This window comes from Tupaia chinensis, unplaced genomic scaffold (genome assembly GCF_000334495.1).
Source record: "Tupaia chinensis unplaced genomic scaffold, TupChi_1.0 Scaffold000423_1, whole genome shotgun sequence".
Lineage (NCBI taxonomy): Eukaryota > Metazoa > Chordata > Mammalia > Scandentia > Tupaiidae > Tupaia > Tupaia belangeri.
This window is the reverse complement of record NW_006159928.1, coordinates 8,828,765-8,844,950: the sequence shown is the minus strand read 5'-3', so window position 1 is coordinate 8,844,950 and position 16,186 is coordinate 8,828,765. Positions and strand designations below refer to the sequence as shown.

The 16,186-nt window shown below is 37.6% G+C and overlaps 1 protein-coding gene across 1 annotated transcript in view; it reads right to left on the bottom strand.

Moving 5' to 3' along the window:
- Nucleotides 1–16,186, bottom strand: part of CFAP54 (cilia and flagella associated protein 54) — a 347,206-nt gene that overhangs the window by 43,611 nt on the left and 287,409 nt on the right. The window contains exons 62-64 of the mRNA XM_014590242.1: nucleotides 14,612–14,785; nucleotides 12,874–13,097; nucleotides 5,733–5,903 (exon numbers count right to left, since the gene is read on the bottom strand). Of these exons, the coding sequence (XP_014445728.1) occupies nucleotides 5,733–5,903; nucleotides 12,874–13,097; nucleotides 14,612–14,785 (569 nt within the window). The remainder of the gene's footprint in view (nucleotides 1–5,732; nucleotides 5,904–12,873; nucleotides 13,098–14,611; nucleotides 14,786–16,186) is intronic.

The following is a 16,186-nucleotide window of genomic DNA, read 5'->3' as shown; positions in this document are numbered from 1 at the left end:
GCTTCTAATTTTCTTCTGACACCAGCTCATGCTTCCATGTTAATTGTCAGACACAATTGTGGATGGTTGATACTTTGTTATTCTAATAATCAGCCACAGATATATTTCATCATTTGCTTCTTAAATGTGGTGTTTTGTTGTTGTTTTTCTCCAGTAGTGGTATATGGTCTCAGATCACCCTGCTCCAGGCTGAACTTGTAATGACTAACACGGATGTGATGTTTTTATGACCTTGTGAAATGAACTGCATACTTCTCCCTCATTTTTAAAAAACTGATTAGGTAAACACTCTGTTTCTTAACTGTGTAATCCTTCCATTTCCAAACTCTTTCTGACTAGATATAATCTTTTCACTTGGTTGGCTCCTCATCAGCAAGTAAATAAATTCTGACATATGCTGAAGATCAACCTATCTAAGAAATCTTGTTTTAAATGATACATATCAGAAGACGCAGTTTCAGGAAAACATTTTCACTTACTATATGCAATGCTTTCTGATAGTTCTTTCTTCATTTCTTTTCTTTTATGTTTTTCTAATATTACTAATGATCCACTCTAGTGACTCCCTCACCCATTGCTACTCTTGGACTACAATTTGATAAATACTACACTATATTCCACTAAAAGTAATCACAGATTCACTATTTTTAAATGTATGTGGAATAGCTGGTAAAGATTTGAACAGAAAAAAGTGGGGCCGAGAGTACATTAAAAATGTAGAGAAAAGCATTAAATGTATCTGATGTCACTCATCAGATACGTTTAGTTTATCTCTCTCTCTCTTTTTTTTTTTTTTGAATAAAAGGAGGTATATAATTTACTGAGAATTAGTAGCAGGTATCCAGCCTAAGGTAGCAGAATGAAGGGGGCAGTGTGAGAAGTGGTGCTTGAGAACAAAGAGAGGCAGGCCCAGGAGGATTTATGATTTGACAGGGGTCACAGGAGTCAAGGAGCTGCAGAAGCAACCAGAGGCACAGCTAGAGGGGACAGCACTCAAGAGCTGCAAGTGCTCAGCAGACCAATGCAAAAGACAAAAAGCAAATAAAAATGCTGAACAGGGTAAAACTATATGGTAAACGTTTTATGGGAAAAAGCCTAAGGCTCTTCTTGGAGAAAACAGCAATCAAAGGAATTCAACAGTGAAAGATTCATCTGCGAAAGGACTATATTGACCAACTGCTCCATGTTCAAAAGCTTGACCTATTTGCAAGACCATCCTAGAATCTGAATCACTATTCTATCTTCAACAATTCAGGTTGATACTGAACTGCCTCCAAATATCTGTCCCCCTTTCCTCCTACCCTTCAATTAGCTTTATTGTAAATGGACATAGATATGGATAAAGATAAAGGTATTAATACAGGTGCATATAAAGATAGCAAACATTAAAAGAAGTTAAATGTGTGACACAAATTTGTAAACCACAGTAAAGAGACAAGTGAATGTTTTTCTTATTTACTATTTGTTCTAATGTTGCTGGTTAGGCAGAGTTTACTCTTTTTTTCTGCAGAATGTCGGAAGATAAAGTATCATCTATAAAAAGATATCACTGATAAACTTTAAAAGATACTTTCAGGGGCCCACAGGTTGAATGGTGGTTAAGGGCATTGAACTCCCACATGGCTGATTGCGGTTCAAGTCTTGGACCTGGTGACTAGCTTTCTCATTTTCCCTTTCTCTCTTTCTCTCTAGCTCTGTCCCTCCCTGGTCAATTAAAATAAATAAGGAAATGAAATTAAATAAAATAATTCTTTTTTACAAAGATCCTTTCAAATAATGTCTACCAAGTTGACTATAAGAATATTTGAAGTTATTAAATTTTAAAACAGCAAACTTATTTTTTAAAAATTTCATATATTAATAATGACAACTCTTATTTATTGAGATAGAGTTCACATGATTATATCTAATTACAGATGAGAGAACACGCCATGATACAGAAGAGTTACATAACCCACTCAAGCACACAAAAATACTGAGCAGTGCCAAAACCAGAATTCGAACCTCGGTGATTTGGCTCCAAAGACTGTGCTCCTAACCATACACTAATATAAACAAAACTAATAAAAAGAAAACCATTCCAGGTAAAGCTGTGCAAAAGCAAAGAGAAAACCTCAAAAGCAACCAGTGAAAGAAGTCAGAATACTTTCCTTTTGAAATCAGAGTACTTTTAAAGCAGCAAAAGTTTGTCTCTGAACAATATAAATGAATGGATGACAATTTCTTTCTTTTTTGATTGCCAGAGTGTGTGTGTACTCACCAGAAAGTGACAGAAAGAGAGAGAAGTATTGGGTTCTTGGACAAGTCATGATGCATCTTTGCATAGAAAAACAGAATAATATGTGATGACTTTTCTGATAACCCAATAGAAAGCACCTCCCAACAGAGCATGGTCATGCTGCAATCTCATCTCCTTCATTTCTCTGTCAGGATTTAGAATACAAACACAGAAGTCCCTGGTGCGCTTTTCAAGCTGCCTGGGCCCAATTCAGGCTTCAGGTGGCCACGTAAGATCTGGTTCCCTTATCCGCTAGGCTATGGGGCCAACTGTTGTAGTCATTTTTCAATTTGCTGAAATAAAACTAATCTCCCATCTAGAATTTTCTACCCATGAAAATTTATTTCACAAATAAATATTTAAAATGACACTTATCAGGCAATCAAAAATTGAGGATATTTGCCTCCAGAAGATCCTCAGTGAAGGAAAATTAAAATCATGTACTTCAGCACAAAGAAGTGATCCTAGATGGTATGTGTAAAGTGCAAGAGGAATTTTAAAAAAACAAAGCAAGTGGTAAATACACAGAAAATTCTAAATAAAAATATTTCTTGAATAAAATAATAAAATAATATTTTGGGTTAATACCATAGTAAATTATTAGGATAGTAAAAATATGCATAGTACTTAGGTATTTGTGTTGTCCTCAGGGTAACCCTAAAAGCACAGAAAATGAGTAGATAATTTTAAAACTCGTAGAAGAAAAATGAATGATAAAAATACAGAAGAAGGCTTGAAAGAGAGAAAAACATAGAAGGCCAGAACAAGTAGATGCACAAAATAACATAGCAGATCTAAAACCAAGTATATCAATATTTACATTAAATGTAAATGGATTACATTCTCTAGTCAGGGCCAGCTTATGGTGTGGTAGTTGGGGAACTGGATCCCCCATGACCGACTACGTGTATAGAGTTCTGGACCTGGAGACATGCCAGCCATGTGTGCATGTGTGCCCAAAATATCAAAAGGAGAAATGGAGGAGAAGGGACTGCATCTCTTTCTGATAAGTATATCAGAAAAACATTCAAAATAGCCCATAAGTAAAAAAAAAAATCAGAATAAAAAGTATAGAACTATTTTTAACTAAAAATCGTGGCAATACTACAATTTTTTAAAAAAGGTCATGAGATACAGTCAAAGCAATGTTTAAAAAGAACTTCATAACCTTAAAATATACATATTAGGTAATGAAGGGCTGAATATTCTATCTCAATAAGTCAGTTGGTTGGGAAAGAACACAAAAACAGTGAAAGAAAGTCTATTATTATTTTTAATGAAATAAAACTAATTAATGAAAACCTCTAATGACAAAATTCAAAGAAAGAGAGAGGATACACAAATAACCAGTACAAGGAACAAAAGGGGCATATTATTACAGGTATATGAAATAGATAAAAATATGAGAGAAATTTAAATAAAATGTGCTAATTCCTAGGAAAATCGACTTAAAGTGATTCAGAAGAAATAGAAAAAATATTCTTTACTGAGGTAGTAATTGAAATATTTAAAACTTCAGGCCAGGGGCAGGCAGGTGGCATGGTGATTAACATGTTAGAATCCCATATGGCCGATCATGGTTTGAGTCCTGGATCTGGTAGCTTGCTTGCTTTCTCGCTTTCTCTCTCTCTGTGTCTCATCAACTTAAAAAATAATCATAATAAATTAAATTAAACAATTCTTTTTAAAAAAATTTAAAAACTTCAGCCCAGCCCAATGGCCTAGTGTTTTGGAGAGCCAGATTCCACATGGCCAGCCATCAGTTCAAGTCTCAGCCTGGAGGTTTGAAAAACATGCCAGGTATATGTGCATGTGTGAATGCCCAAAATCTAATAGGAGGAAGAACTGGATTACAAAGGATTGAAATGTTACCATGCTCCACTGGGGAGAACTTTCTCCTTCCCTTCTCTCCCTCTCTTTTTTTTTGGAGAGGTTTTTGCTATGGGGTGCGTGCACTCGCCAGACAGACAGAGACAAACAGAGAGATAGAAAGCGAGAAATCACCCCCCCCCCCGAGGGGGGATGGCCACACCGCAATCCCTTCTCCTCCATTCTCCTCTCAGGATCTTGGGCACGCATGCACACGTGCCCGGCGTGAGTTTAAGCCACCAGGTCCAGGACACGAACCGCGGTCGACTACGTGGGAGTCCGCGACATAGCCATTACGCTAACTGCTGGTCCCACCTTCTCTCCCTCGCTTGCTCTCTTTGTCTCTCTCTGCAATTAATTTGTTTTTTAAAACTTGGTTTGACACAGGCACTAACCATCAGAAAAGACACTAGTCCAATCATAACTTATTCCAACTCTAGTAACCAGTACGCCAAACCAGTGCTTTACAACCTGCCTCAAACTATTAAGAATTATATCATGGGACCAGCAGATGGTATAATGGTTATATCACTGGGCTCCCATGTAGTTGACTTCAGTTTGAGTCCTGGGTCTGGAGGCTTACAACTCATGTGAGGCACATGTGCGTGCATGCCCAGAATTTTGAGAATAGAATGGAGGAGAAGGGATTGTAGCCTGGCCATCTCCCCAGGAGGGTGATTTCTTGCTTTCTTTCTATCTCTCTGTGTCTCTTCAGTGTGTGCATGCATCCTATAGCAAATCTCTGTCTAAAGAAAAAACAAAACAGAATTGTATCACTAGTCTTATATTTTCTCTCAAAGTAAACAGTAAACCAGATGGCTTTCTTTACTGATAAATTCTACCAAACATTCATGGAAAAACTGTTGTGTAAAACTTATGCAAGCTTCACCAGAAACTACAAAAACACAATATATTTATCAACTCATGAGTTTAGCGAAAGCCTGATACAAAAAATATCTGATAAGAATAGCATGAAAAAAAAAAAAATCCTGGCCCAAAATTACTCTCGAAGACAGGCAAAAATCCAAATAGTTCAGAATACAATAGCTAACCACATCCAGTGAAACCAACAATGATGGTCAATTTGAATATATCTCAGGAACACAAGGTTGATTTAACACTATGAAATTAATGAGCACATTGAAAGAGAAAGATCATGAAATTATTTTAATAGATACAGTAAGATTCATGACAACAATTTTTAGAAAAGTGGCAGTAGAATAGAACTTCCTTAAAGTGATAAAGAATAACTACCAAAAAAAAAAAAAGTTAAATATCACATATTATGGTGATACACTGAAAATTTTCCCTCTGAGATCAGGAAAAAGGAATAGGATCTTCTTTACTCAGAATGTCTCAGGATTTATTTATTTTCAGATTTATTTCACTGGACAGTATGGATTCCATTAGGTTGTTGGAAAAGTCATGAAGTATTTTTCTGTGTTTTTCTTTCCCAGCAACCCAATATGCTGTTCTTTGTTCTTGTCTCTATGATAAGAGGATGCCCTCTAGTCTTTAAGTTATAATGGCCAAATTAAGCTTTATATCTAAATGGAAGATTTCGTTCAATGATTATATTACCTACCATAGGTTCCGTTTCCCTCGGAGGTTTGTCCAGGGGAGGAATGTACCATTGAAAGCACAGTTCCTTGTTTAAAGCTTGCGTTGCCATATCTGATGACATCATCTCTGTGCAAGACGGGCTGGCAAGGAGCCTTAGAGATAAAACGGAGTGTATGGAACTGTCGCGACATAACTAGGAAACAAACAAAACTGTCAGTTTAATTACTGATGATGAAATTATTTAACATATAAGACAAATTAATTGGCTACACTGGAAAACTTTGGGAATCTCCTCAGCTTGTTTTTGGGCAGATCTTAAAATTGTCCCTGAATTATCACAGATTTTCCAACTGCAAAAATGTGCTTCAGAACCCAGTGAACTCAACAAAGGTCTTCAATGTGTTAAGTCTTCTGGGAGGGAGGGGAAAATGCTCATGGCAACCAAAGCCTCAAGGTCACCCCTGTTTTCAACAATACCTATTTCATTTCTGGTTTACTTATTGGCAAGTAAACTATGGATATAGTTATGATTTATTATCTATTTTCTAACAGTTTTTTTGAAGTGCCATTTGCAAATAAGATACTTTTTGCTCTACAAAGTTAAAATGACTTCCTCCTTAAAAGAATGTGGCTGATTTATAAGTTTAGTCCTTGGTAAATCTGAGCCCAGCTTCTTTAATCAAACTTAGTGATTGATTCTGACATCTTCAAGAAACCTAACTGTGTAAAATGAAATTGGCAGTTTCATAAATTATTTAATTAGTTGCTTAGAAAGCTAAGAGAGCAAAGCATGTTGTGCATTATCAACAAAACAACAGGCTAGCCAGAGAGATAATAATAGTGATAACAATATCTCAGATCTAGAAAAGACCTTCCATAGAGTTCAAACTCCTTTCAAAATTAACCTCTTGATATTCTCAAGATTATAGCCTGGTAGCTGGGGAGCACTTTCTCTGTTACACTCTTTTTGACATCTAAAGCCTCTCACGGTTTGATGGACAACAGAAACATGTCAGTGGCCAGAAATAAATGCCAGGTGTTTCTAGAGGCTTTGTTCCTCCCATTATTTCTGAGGCTATTCATGACATAAGACTATAAATGCAAGTCTTCCAAATAAAATAAAAAGGAAAATAAAGACACTGACCTTTCAAGCTGTCTACTGATAAAAGAAAAAAGGTGTTTTGACTGAAAGGTAATATTAAATGTGGAAACTTTTTAAAAAGGTCTGAAGACTATCATAAAAGGATATTTTAAGCCAGAATCCTCACTTACTAGCACAATACTTAAAGTATGACCAAAATGCACAAAAAGCAAAATTATTAGAGATATATAATCATTTGAAAAAGATTAATTGGGACCAGCAGTTGGCATAATGGCTACGTCGCTGGACTCCCATGTAGTCGACCACAGTTTGCGTCCCAGACCTGGTGGCTTAAACTCCAGCCGGGCACATGTGCATGTGTGCCCAAGTTCCCGAGAGGAGAATGGAGGAGATGGGATTGTGGTGTGGCCATCCCTCATGGGGGGTGATTTTTCGCTTTCTGTATCTCTGTCTCTCTTTGTCTTTCTGGTGAGCCCATGTGCCCTATAGCAAAAACTCCCTCCCAAAGAATAATTCTATGTCAAGCTGTTCATTAAAAAAATAAGCAAATAATTGATTCAAAAAATAATTTCTCATATGTTTCATTTATGAGTGACTTTCAGAGGTTCTGACAACTATTTCAGCAAAGAATTCATATTTAATAGCTGGCTAAGTATTGAAAAATCAAAAGCACACAATTTTATTTCAATATGCTCAGTGTTTATTAAATGGTGGTCTCATAAGGTAACTTGTAACAGAAGTTAATATCATTAATTACTTTCCTAATTGATAAGTAATACATACATTTAATGAATTCTTTTTTAAGAAATATTTTATTTAATTTTATTCATTGTCTTTATTTTACTTTTTTGAAGTTGACCAGAGAGAGACAGAGAGAGAGAAGGAAAGTCACAGGTCCAAGACCCAAAACACGCTCAGCCATGTCAAAGTCCAGCCACCCTTACCACCACGCCATCTGCCAGCCCCTTAATGTATTCTTTTAATTCTTGAAAGATATGAGGGGGGCAGCAGGTAGTGTAGTAGTTAAGGTGCTAGACTCCCACATGGCTGACTGTGGTTTGAGTGTGGTTTGAGTCCAGGACCCAGTCCTTTAAAAACATGCCAGGCATGTATGTGTGCGTGCCCAAAATCTCTGAGAGGAAACTGGGGAGAAAAGATTGTGGCATGGCTGTCTTCCCTGGGGGAGTGATTTCTCACTTTCCCTCTCTCTATCTCTCCCTCTCTGTCTCTCTCAAGTGCCGCTATGATATAAACCTTAACAACAACAGGAGACCCTTAGTTTGTCACAGTCGTATAAACACAAAATCAGCTCACAATAGTCAGGTCTGACCACACAGACTGCCGCAAACAATGTGAGCATGAATGACAGCACGTGTACAATTTTAATCATACCCTCACCCTCTTTTGGAATTTTTAATGCAATTTGTTTGACACTTTTGTTTTTCCATCATGAAGCTCCAATAGACTTGACGATGCAGACTCACACAGTTGATGAGCACAACACGGAGCAATGATCATTCTGCAAAGGCATGTAGTTCTTTGTGGGAAAAAGTAGGTTTAAGTATCAAATTATGGAAAGAGTTTGATTGAAATAGCCTCCTGAGTGATTAAAGGTTCAAAAATGTTATTATAAAAATCAGCCAAGCTTGGAGTTCATATATATTAAAAAAAAAAATCCAGAAGGCTTTATGCTCGTTAGCTGTCTACCCCAGTGAAACGAACACATGATTAGGTAGCTTGCACCTGCCAGGCAAGCGACAGTGATCTCCAGAGCTGATTATCCTGGGAGAGTGTTATACTAATTATATCAAAAAAGAGCAAACAGGGTGAAACAACTCTTTGATAACACTGCTGCCATTAGAAATGTCATATGTATTTACAATGTATTCAGGGTTGTATCTTAGGAGATTATCCTTAGGAACTGAGTAATGATAGGCTGCCCTTAGTACTAAAATCCTCAAGCAGAGTTCCTTTCAGAATAGCATTTAGGAAGTCACACATGTTCATTTCCAAACTCTCATATAATATTGGCAAGCAAAGGCTCAATTACGGTACTGTTCTGTGCCTTCTGATTCCCTCTCCCGGCTGCAAAACACGTGAGCTATCGGGGATACATGTCAGTGATCTTTAGTCTCAGTTTCCAGGAGAGGTGAGCCAGAATCTGATGCAACATGGGAGTGAATTCATCCAACTCCTACTGTTCCCTTCTGTGGAAGGGGCAGACATTCACATTACATTCCGGGCCTGCCCATGTTCTCATTAACTTCTCCTCAAAGGGGAGTGCTATTCGGTTGGTGAATCTGGGAAAAAGAGCTTTGGGAATAAATACTTGGGCTATTTCTTCTAATAGGGACTGAACTGTTTACAGGGAGTGAACATTCTCTGCTCCTTCATGTGACCGATTTTAAGGAGCTGTCCCCACATGAGGAGCTGCATAACAACCCAATTATACGAGGATGGATTGGTACATTTGTCTACTTAGGTATTCAATCCTAGGGAGACCACTAGTAGATATAAACCACATCCTACAATTTATATCAACTCAATGACTCAAAAAGGTATATGTGTTAATTCCAATATATTTTGCTATTTTATTTCTCAAATGAGTTAGGATATGGATGGAGAATGGAGGTGCTGAGTACTGGGTATGCCACAATACCATGGTATCTTGGAAGGGGGGTGCCATCACTCTTACTAAATAGTTGGCAACAGAAACATAGGACATGGGACCAGCAGATGGCATAATGGTTATGTCACTGGACTACCACAAGATCAACTGTGGTTTATGTCCTGGACTCAGAGGCTTAAATTCATGCCAGACATAGGTGCGTGCCTGCCTAAAATCCCCAAGAGGAGAATAGAGGAGAAGGGATTGTGGCGTGGCCATCCTCCCTGGGTGGTGATTTCTCACTTTCTGTCTCTGTCTCTCTCTGTCTGTTCGGAGAGCACATGTGCCCTATAGCAAATATCTCTCTTAAAAATAAAAAATTTAAAAAAAGGAAAAGAGAGAAAAAAAGGAAATGTGAGACATGTCCACTACAGGCAGTGCTGGAATTATAAGAATTCGAGAGCTCCCACACGACCCCTAGTAGCCACAGGTTATACCTTCCTGTCTTTCAGTTTCTGCCTCAGAGAGGGTGAGAGGGAGGGAATCAGGGGTAAAAGAAAGAAGCAAAATAAATATTTGAGGAATACAAAATGGAAAATTATCTGCTGCTGATGATGTGTACAGTACTAACTTTGGCTGGCCTAATATGCAGTGTATTCATGCTGGGAAAATTCATTTGGAATGCTATAATGATATGCAATAATTAAATATAAAATAATAATAATAATAATAAATAAAGGTTTAAAAAATAATTAGGGAGAGGCAGATGGTACAATTGTTATGTTGTTGGACTGCCATGTAGTTGACCACAGTTCAAGTCCTGGACCCAGCAGCTTAAACTCATCCTGGGTGCATGTCCGTGCATGCCCAAAATTCTAAGAGGAGACTGGAGAAGGGATTGTGGCATGGCCACCCCTCCTCAAGTGTATTTCTTGCTTTCTGTCTCTCTGGGTCTCCAGTGAGTACATGCACCCTATATCAAAAATCTCTCTCTAAAAAAAAAAGAATTAAAGAGCTATATAGATAGTGAGATCCAAAATAGAAATAATTCAAAATAAATAAGTGATTTCTTTCTAGTTTTGCAAGAATTCTGTGTAAATGGATTGTTTATTTATTTTACAAAAGTGTGTGTTGGAAACCTGCAATATGCCATATCCACTTGAATTTTCTACCAGAATTTCAAAACTCTGTATCTATAAAGCAGAGCGTACCAGCTTCCTACATGAATATGCCCATTCTCCTGCCTCCCACATGTCTGCTAATGGTGTCACCATGCCATCATGATCAGAGACTGAGATTCCAAATAGTAGAATAGGCTCTGGTCATTCCTTCTTCTTCACTTTTCTTTTCCCACAGGGTTATCAATTTATTTTTGTTGTTGTTTTCAGTTTTACTTAAGCAATATCTTTTCCCCACCAGTTTCTTTCTTTCTTTTTTTTTAGCAGGAGACAGAGAGAAAGAGAAAGACCAGTGGTACACTCAACAGGTTCCCACACTACAATCCCCACCCATCCTCCTAACCTTCACAGCTAAGCAAGGGGTGCATATGTACAGGTCAACTGGGAAAGTGGACAGCAATCTTCCACGTGGATCCAGCATTATTTGAGCAGCACGTTATCAGAGCACCATAGGACTGGACCTTAAGCAATATCTTTACAACCATCTCTTTCTTCCCATTCTTGTAATTATCATTATGTCACTGTTTCTCTCTTGGATAACTCCCTTTCATCTATCCTTTGCCCTACACACTATTCACAATAAAACTAATATATCTTAACATTCTTTCTTCTATCTTCTCCTGAAATAATTTTATTTGTTCATAATTTAGCACTGTTTCTCTACTATCATACTATGATTGTGTATAGGGAATACACATTATGCATCCTTTTATTCTCCACCAACTGAGAGTATCTCTGGCATACTGTTGCTATGCATATGTGTGTGTGTGTGTGTGTGTGTGTGTGTGTGTGTGTATTTTTTAGAGAGATTTTTTGCTATAAGGCACGTGCGCTTGCCAGAAAGACAGAGAGACAGGAGCAGAAAGCAAAATATCACCCCCCAGGGGTGATGGCCACACTGCAATCCCTTCTCCTCCATTTTCTTCTCAGAATTTTGGGCATAGACACACATGCACCCGGTGTGAGTTTTAAGTCACCAGGTCTGGGACTCAAACTGCAGAGGACTATGTGGGGATCCAGCAACATAACCATTACGTCATCTGCTGGTCTCCATATTATTGATATTAATTATACACATATCGAACATTAAATTTCAGATACATAGTCCTATTTTTAATAAATCCCTTGCTCTTTTGGTATCTTCCAACTCATCTATTTTGATAGCTTATTGAGACATTGTTATTATTACAAAGTCTATTAGATTTAATTTTTAAAACTCTTTTTCCATGTTCTTTTATATCTCTTCCATAGGTACCTTAAAAGAACTGTCCATTATAGTTAATTATATAGTATGGACAGTTCTATATAATTTAGGAAAGTCCATCCAATTTAATAACATTTTCCTAAAGAAAAAGTGCTCAAATTTGTAACTTATTTAAAAATTTTGGGACCAGCAGGTGGCGTGGTGGTTAAGGTGCTGGACACTCCCACATGGCCAACCATGGTTCGAGTCCTGGACCTGGTGGCTTGCTTTCTCACTCTCTCTTTCTCTCTCTCATCAAGTTTTTTAAAATTAATGAATAAAATTAAATAATTCTTTAAAAAATTTATCTCTACTATTACTCATACTTAAAAGTGAAAAAGTACACACAGTGAATAATTTTTGTAATACATATAAAACTAAGAAACAAAAATCTGGCATAGATTTAAAAACTCTCATTGGTTTTCTTATAGGTGATGTTCTTAAAATTTGTATAACTTCTTGGCAAAATGGCTGTCTTAAGAGATTTACGTTTGTGTGCACATAAGCGTATAGAAAAACCAGAGACATTTTGAAGATTTGTGAGAACAACACAGAACATTTGAAATGCAAACCATACTAAAAATCCAGGATGAGAACCAGCAGTTAGCATAATGGCTATGTCACTGAACTCCCATGTAGTTGACCACGGTTCAAGTCTCAGACCCAGTGGCTTATACTCATGCTGGACACATGTTTGTGTGTCCCCAAGATCCCGAGAGGAGAATGGAGGAGAAGGGATTGCGGCGTGGCCATCCCTCCCAGGGGTGATTTCTCGCTTTCTCTTTCTCTGTCTCTCTCTGTCTTTCCGGCAAGCACACGTGCCCTATAGCAAAAGCCTCTCCAAAAAAAAAAAAAAAAGATCCAGGATGTTTGGTTGCCCTATCTACGTGGTAAAACAGAAATGAGCCTTCCTGAGAATGCTGAAGAAACAGAAATTTCTGTGCCACCATGAAGGTTACTGTCCTTCCTTCCTTTATTATAAGGATAGCGTCAAGAAGATTTACATAAATATATAATGTCATACAGTATTACCTTGGCTGATGAGTCATTCAAGACTTTTTCCGAAAGAGGTAGATTTTCCAGTCCTTGAAGAAGTTCTTTGGGAAATCCATCGATACAAGAGCAAGAATAGAGCTGTAAGAATTTTTTTAGGAAAAAATGCATTTCCTTTTGGCGCAAAATCAAATCAGAGTTGTAAAGGGATGTGAGAAGCGTATCATCTGGCAAAGAAATTCCAGATACTGGCGTTGCAGATGCTTAAAGAAGAAGAAAACACTTAATTTAGGGTCATGGTAGATAACTGAATGATCTCAATCTCGTATTTGCTCATTAACCACTCTCCTCATATATTCTCCACCTCCGCTAGTGGCTGTCAACGGCCTTCTCTGTTTTTAGAACTTACACCTTAATGAAATTGCTTCTTGCCACAGGAAGGAAAGAAAACTTCAGTAGCACAAGAGGATATTGCTTCAGGTTTTAAGAATTAACAGTGGCATGATGCCGTGTTATCTGTCTACCTGTCTTATTTGGGGCTCCTCCAGAACAGTTCCTAAAGCATGAATTTGAGTGCAGCTAGTTTGTTTGAAAAAAATATCTCAAGAAGCACAAGTGAGAGGAGAGGCGAAATGTGACGGAGAAGATAAGAGCCATCAGGGGTGAGGAAATGAGTGAACTACAGCTGTGGGCAGTGAGGGCTCAGTCCCACTGGGGACCTTCTTAAAAACCATGCAGAACTGTCCCACTGAGAGACTGCAATGTTTTCTACCAACTCCCTACCTCATTAGTTGGTTATTCCTGGATATATGGAATCCCTGGCATTTCCAGGCTGTCATGTCCGCAATCTGGACAAGCCCTAGCTGCTTTCGAGAAAGCCCAAAGTAGAAAAGCAGCAGAAAGTGGTTGCTTGGCGTGAGATGTGCCAGCAGGTGAAGTCAGAGGAGGGCTGCCCTATGGCAATAGGGCCAGGCGTTGCCAGGGCTGGCTGCATTGGCCCAGACCCGCACCCTTCCCCTCTGAGGTTCCGTGTTTGAGGCCCCGTCGTAATGAACCTGTCAGCCCTGCCACCTTCCTGAGCACTTGCCTATCCCATTGCCACCCTGTGACACAGCCTATTTGCCGAGCTGGCTTCTCCATCATTGTGTCCTGTGTGGATCGACCTGTCTTTTCTGACTGCTTGCACTGATAAGCAACACTAGGTCCCCGACTTCATGAACATACATAAAGCACAATAATGTACATTGTCACAAATCACAAGAGGAATTGATGTAAAGCAGACTTGATCAGTTTTTCTAGATATTTTTTAAGTAGCAGTAATGATTTAACAAGCAAAACAAAGCAAAATTCCAGGGAGTACATATCCCATTTGAAGTCATGCATTCCTTCTTTTTCACATCCTGGATACTAGAACATTCTCTCCCTAAAGCCCAAATTTCATCTCGTTCATGTTATAACCTGTCGCATTGCGATCACTGGTTCTTACCTGTTTTGAGCCAGGGACTTATTTTTGGCAGTCTGGATGCCTCATTGTCCAATGTTTTTAAATATATGAAATAAAATACATAGAATTCCTAAGAAAGTCAATTACATTGAAATACTCTTCTCTCCAAAAGTATGTGTATCCCAGATTAAGAACCCCTGAAATATTCTCTTCTACTGAGAGTTTACTCAGAACAATGTCAAAAGTATTTTATAGATCTAAATAAGAAACATGACTTATACAGGAACTAGAAAGAATTATGTTCTTTCTAAATACATCACATCATAATCTTACCTAGCAGTTTGCTCATATTATTAATTCTTTGAAGGTGAATATAGTAGCGCAGCAGAAGAATCCATGTAATATCCACTTTGGCCAGTGTCTTGTTCCCAGAATCTGTGTTGTCACACATGTCATCATTTTGATATAAACAGGTATAGCATGTCTGGAAGACAACTTGGTAGTTATCTGAAACAGGAAAAAAAAAAAGTGTGTAAGACACTATTATGCTTTCTTAGATAACCATATGCAGGAAAAAAAGTGTAACAATAGGAAAAACTAACATACAAGATTATTCTCATTTAAAAATTTTTTATATTACAAGGAGACAAGCCACAAAGTTAAAAGACAAATCATAGAATAAGTTATTTAGATCATATATGAGTTATTTTTTCTTTAATATGTATAAACACCTGTACCAACAAATTAGGAAAAGTCAAGCCATCTATTTCAAAGATAATTCATAGGAATCGTAGGCAACAGATTTCAACAGGCAATTCATAGGAAAGTGAACCCAAATGATCAAAAATTTTAACATCACTAAAAATCCAGGAAATGCAAATTAAAAAGCAATATGATTTCACATCCCTCAGGAATTGAAAGACACAAAAACCTGAAAATAATACATGTTGGTAATAATGTGAAGAAACTGGAATTTCCATAGATAGCTTGTGAAAGCAACTTTTTGGAAAAGTAATTTGGCAGAATCTAATAAAACAAAATATGCAAATATCATATATGTGTATCTTGCACAGAGCTGTTTGTGGCAGTGTTTTTTGTAATATAGAAAAGGGGAACCTTAAGAAATATGTCTATTCATTTGATGTTGTTCATAATGAGTGAGTTAAATCCATAAAGGAGAAAATACAGCGCAGTCCCAGTTCAGAGCTATGGTACTACCCACTAGTGGATAACCTGGAATCTCTCTGTGCTTTGGGCCTCTGGGCTTTTGATCTTCTGAGTCTTAATTTTCTCTTTGTTTTCATAATGGGCATGATAAGGATGGTTATGGATAGAACTTGAGAACACGTAAGTTAACAAGCATGTTCTAAATGCTATATGGAGTATGATTCCACTCACAAAAATTTGAAAACACTCAAAATAATTCTTTGTATCATTTATGTATATACATGAGCATATATATCTATATCTATATCTATCTATCTATATATATATAATATTTTATTAGAATAGTGCTTGTCTTTGAGAAGAAAAGAGAGAGAGACAAATAAAATCTTCTATGGCTAATCAACTAAGCATGTTTTCTAGAATAATAAAATAAATCCCCATGTACCCAACACCAGCTTAGAATTTTGGAGTATTTGTAAGATTCTCTCTAATTACTTTTCTTCTCTGCCTGAGCCCATCTCCCAGAAATAAGCACTATTCAGAATTTTGGATTAAAAATCCTATAGCTGCTGGGACCAGCAGTTAGCGTAATGGCTATGTTGCTGGACTCCCAGGTAGTCGACTGCAGTTTGAGTCCTGGACCCGGTGACTTAAACTCACACCAGGCGAGTATGCAGGTGTGCCCAAGATCCCAAGAGGAGAGTGGAGGAGAAGGGATTGCGGCGTGGTCATACCCCCTGG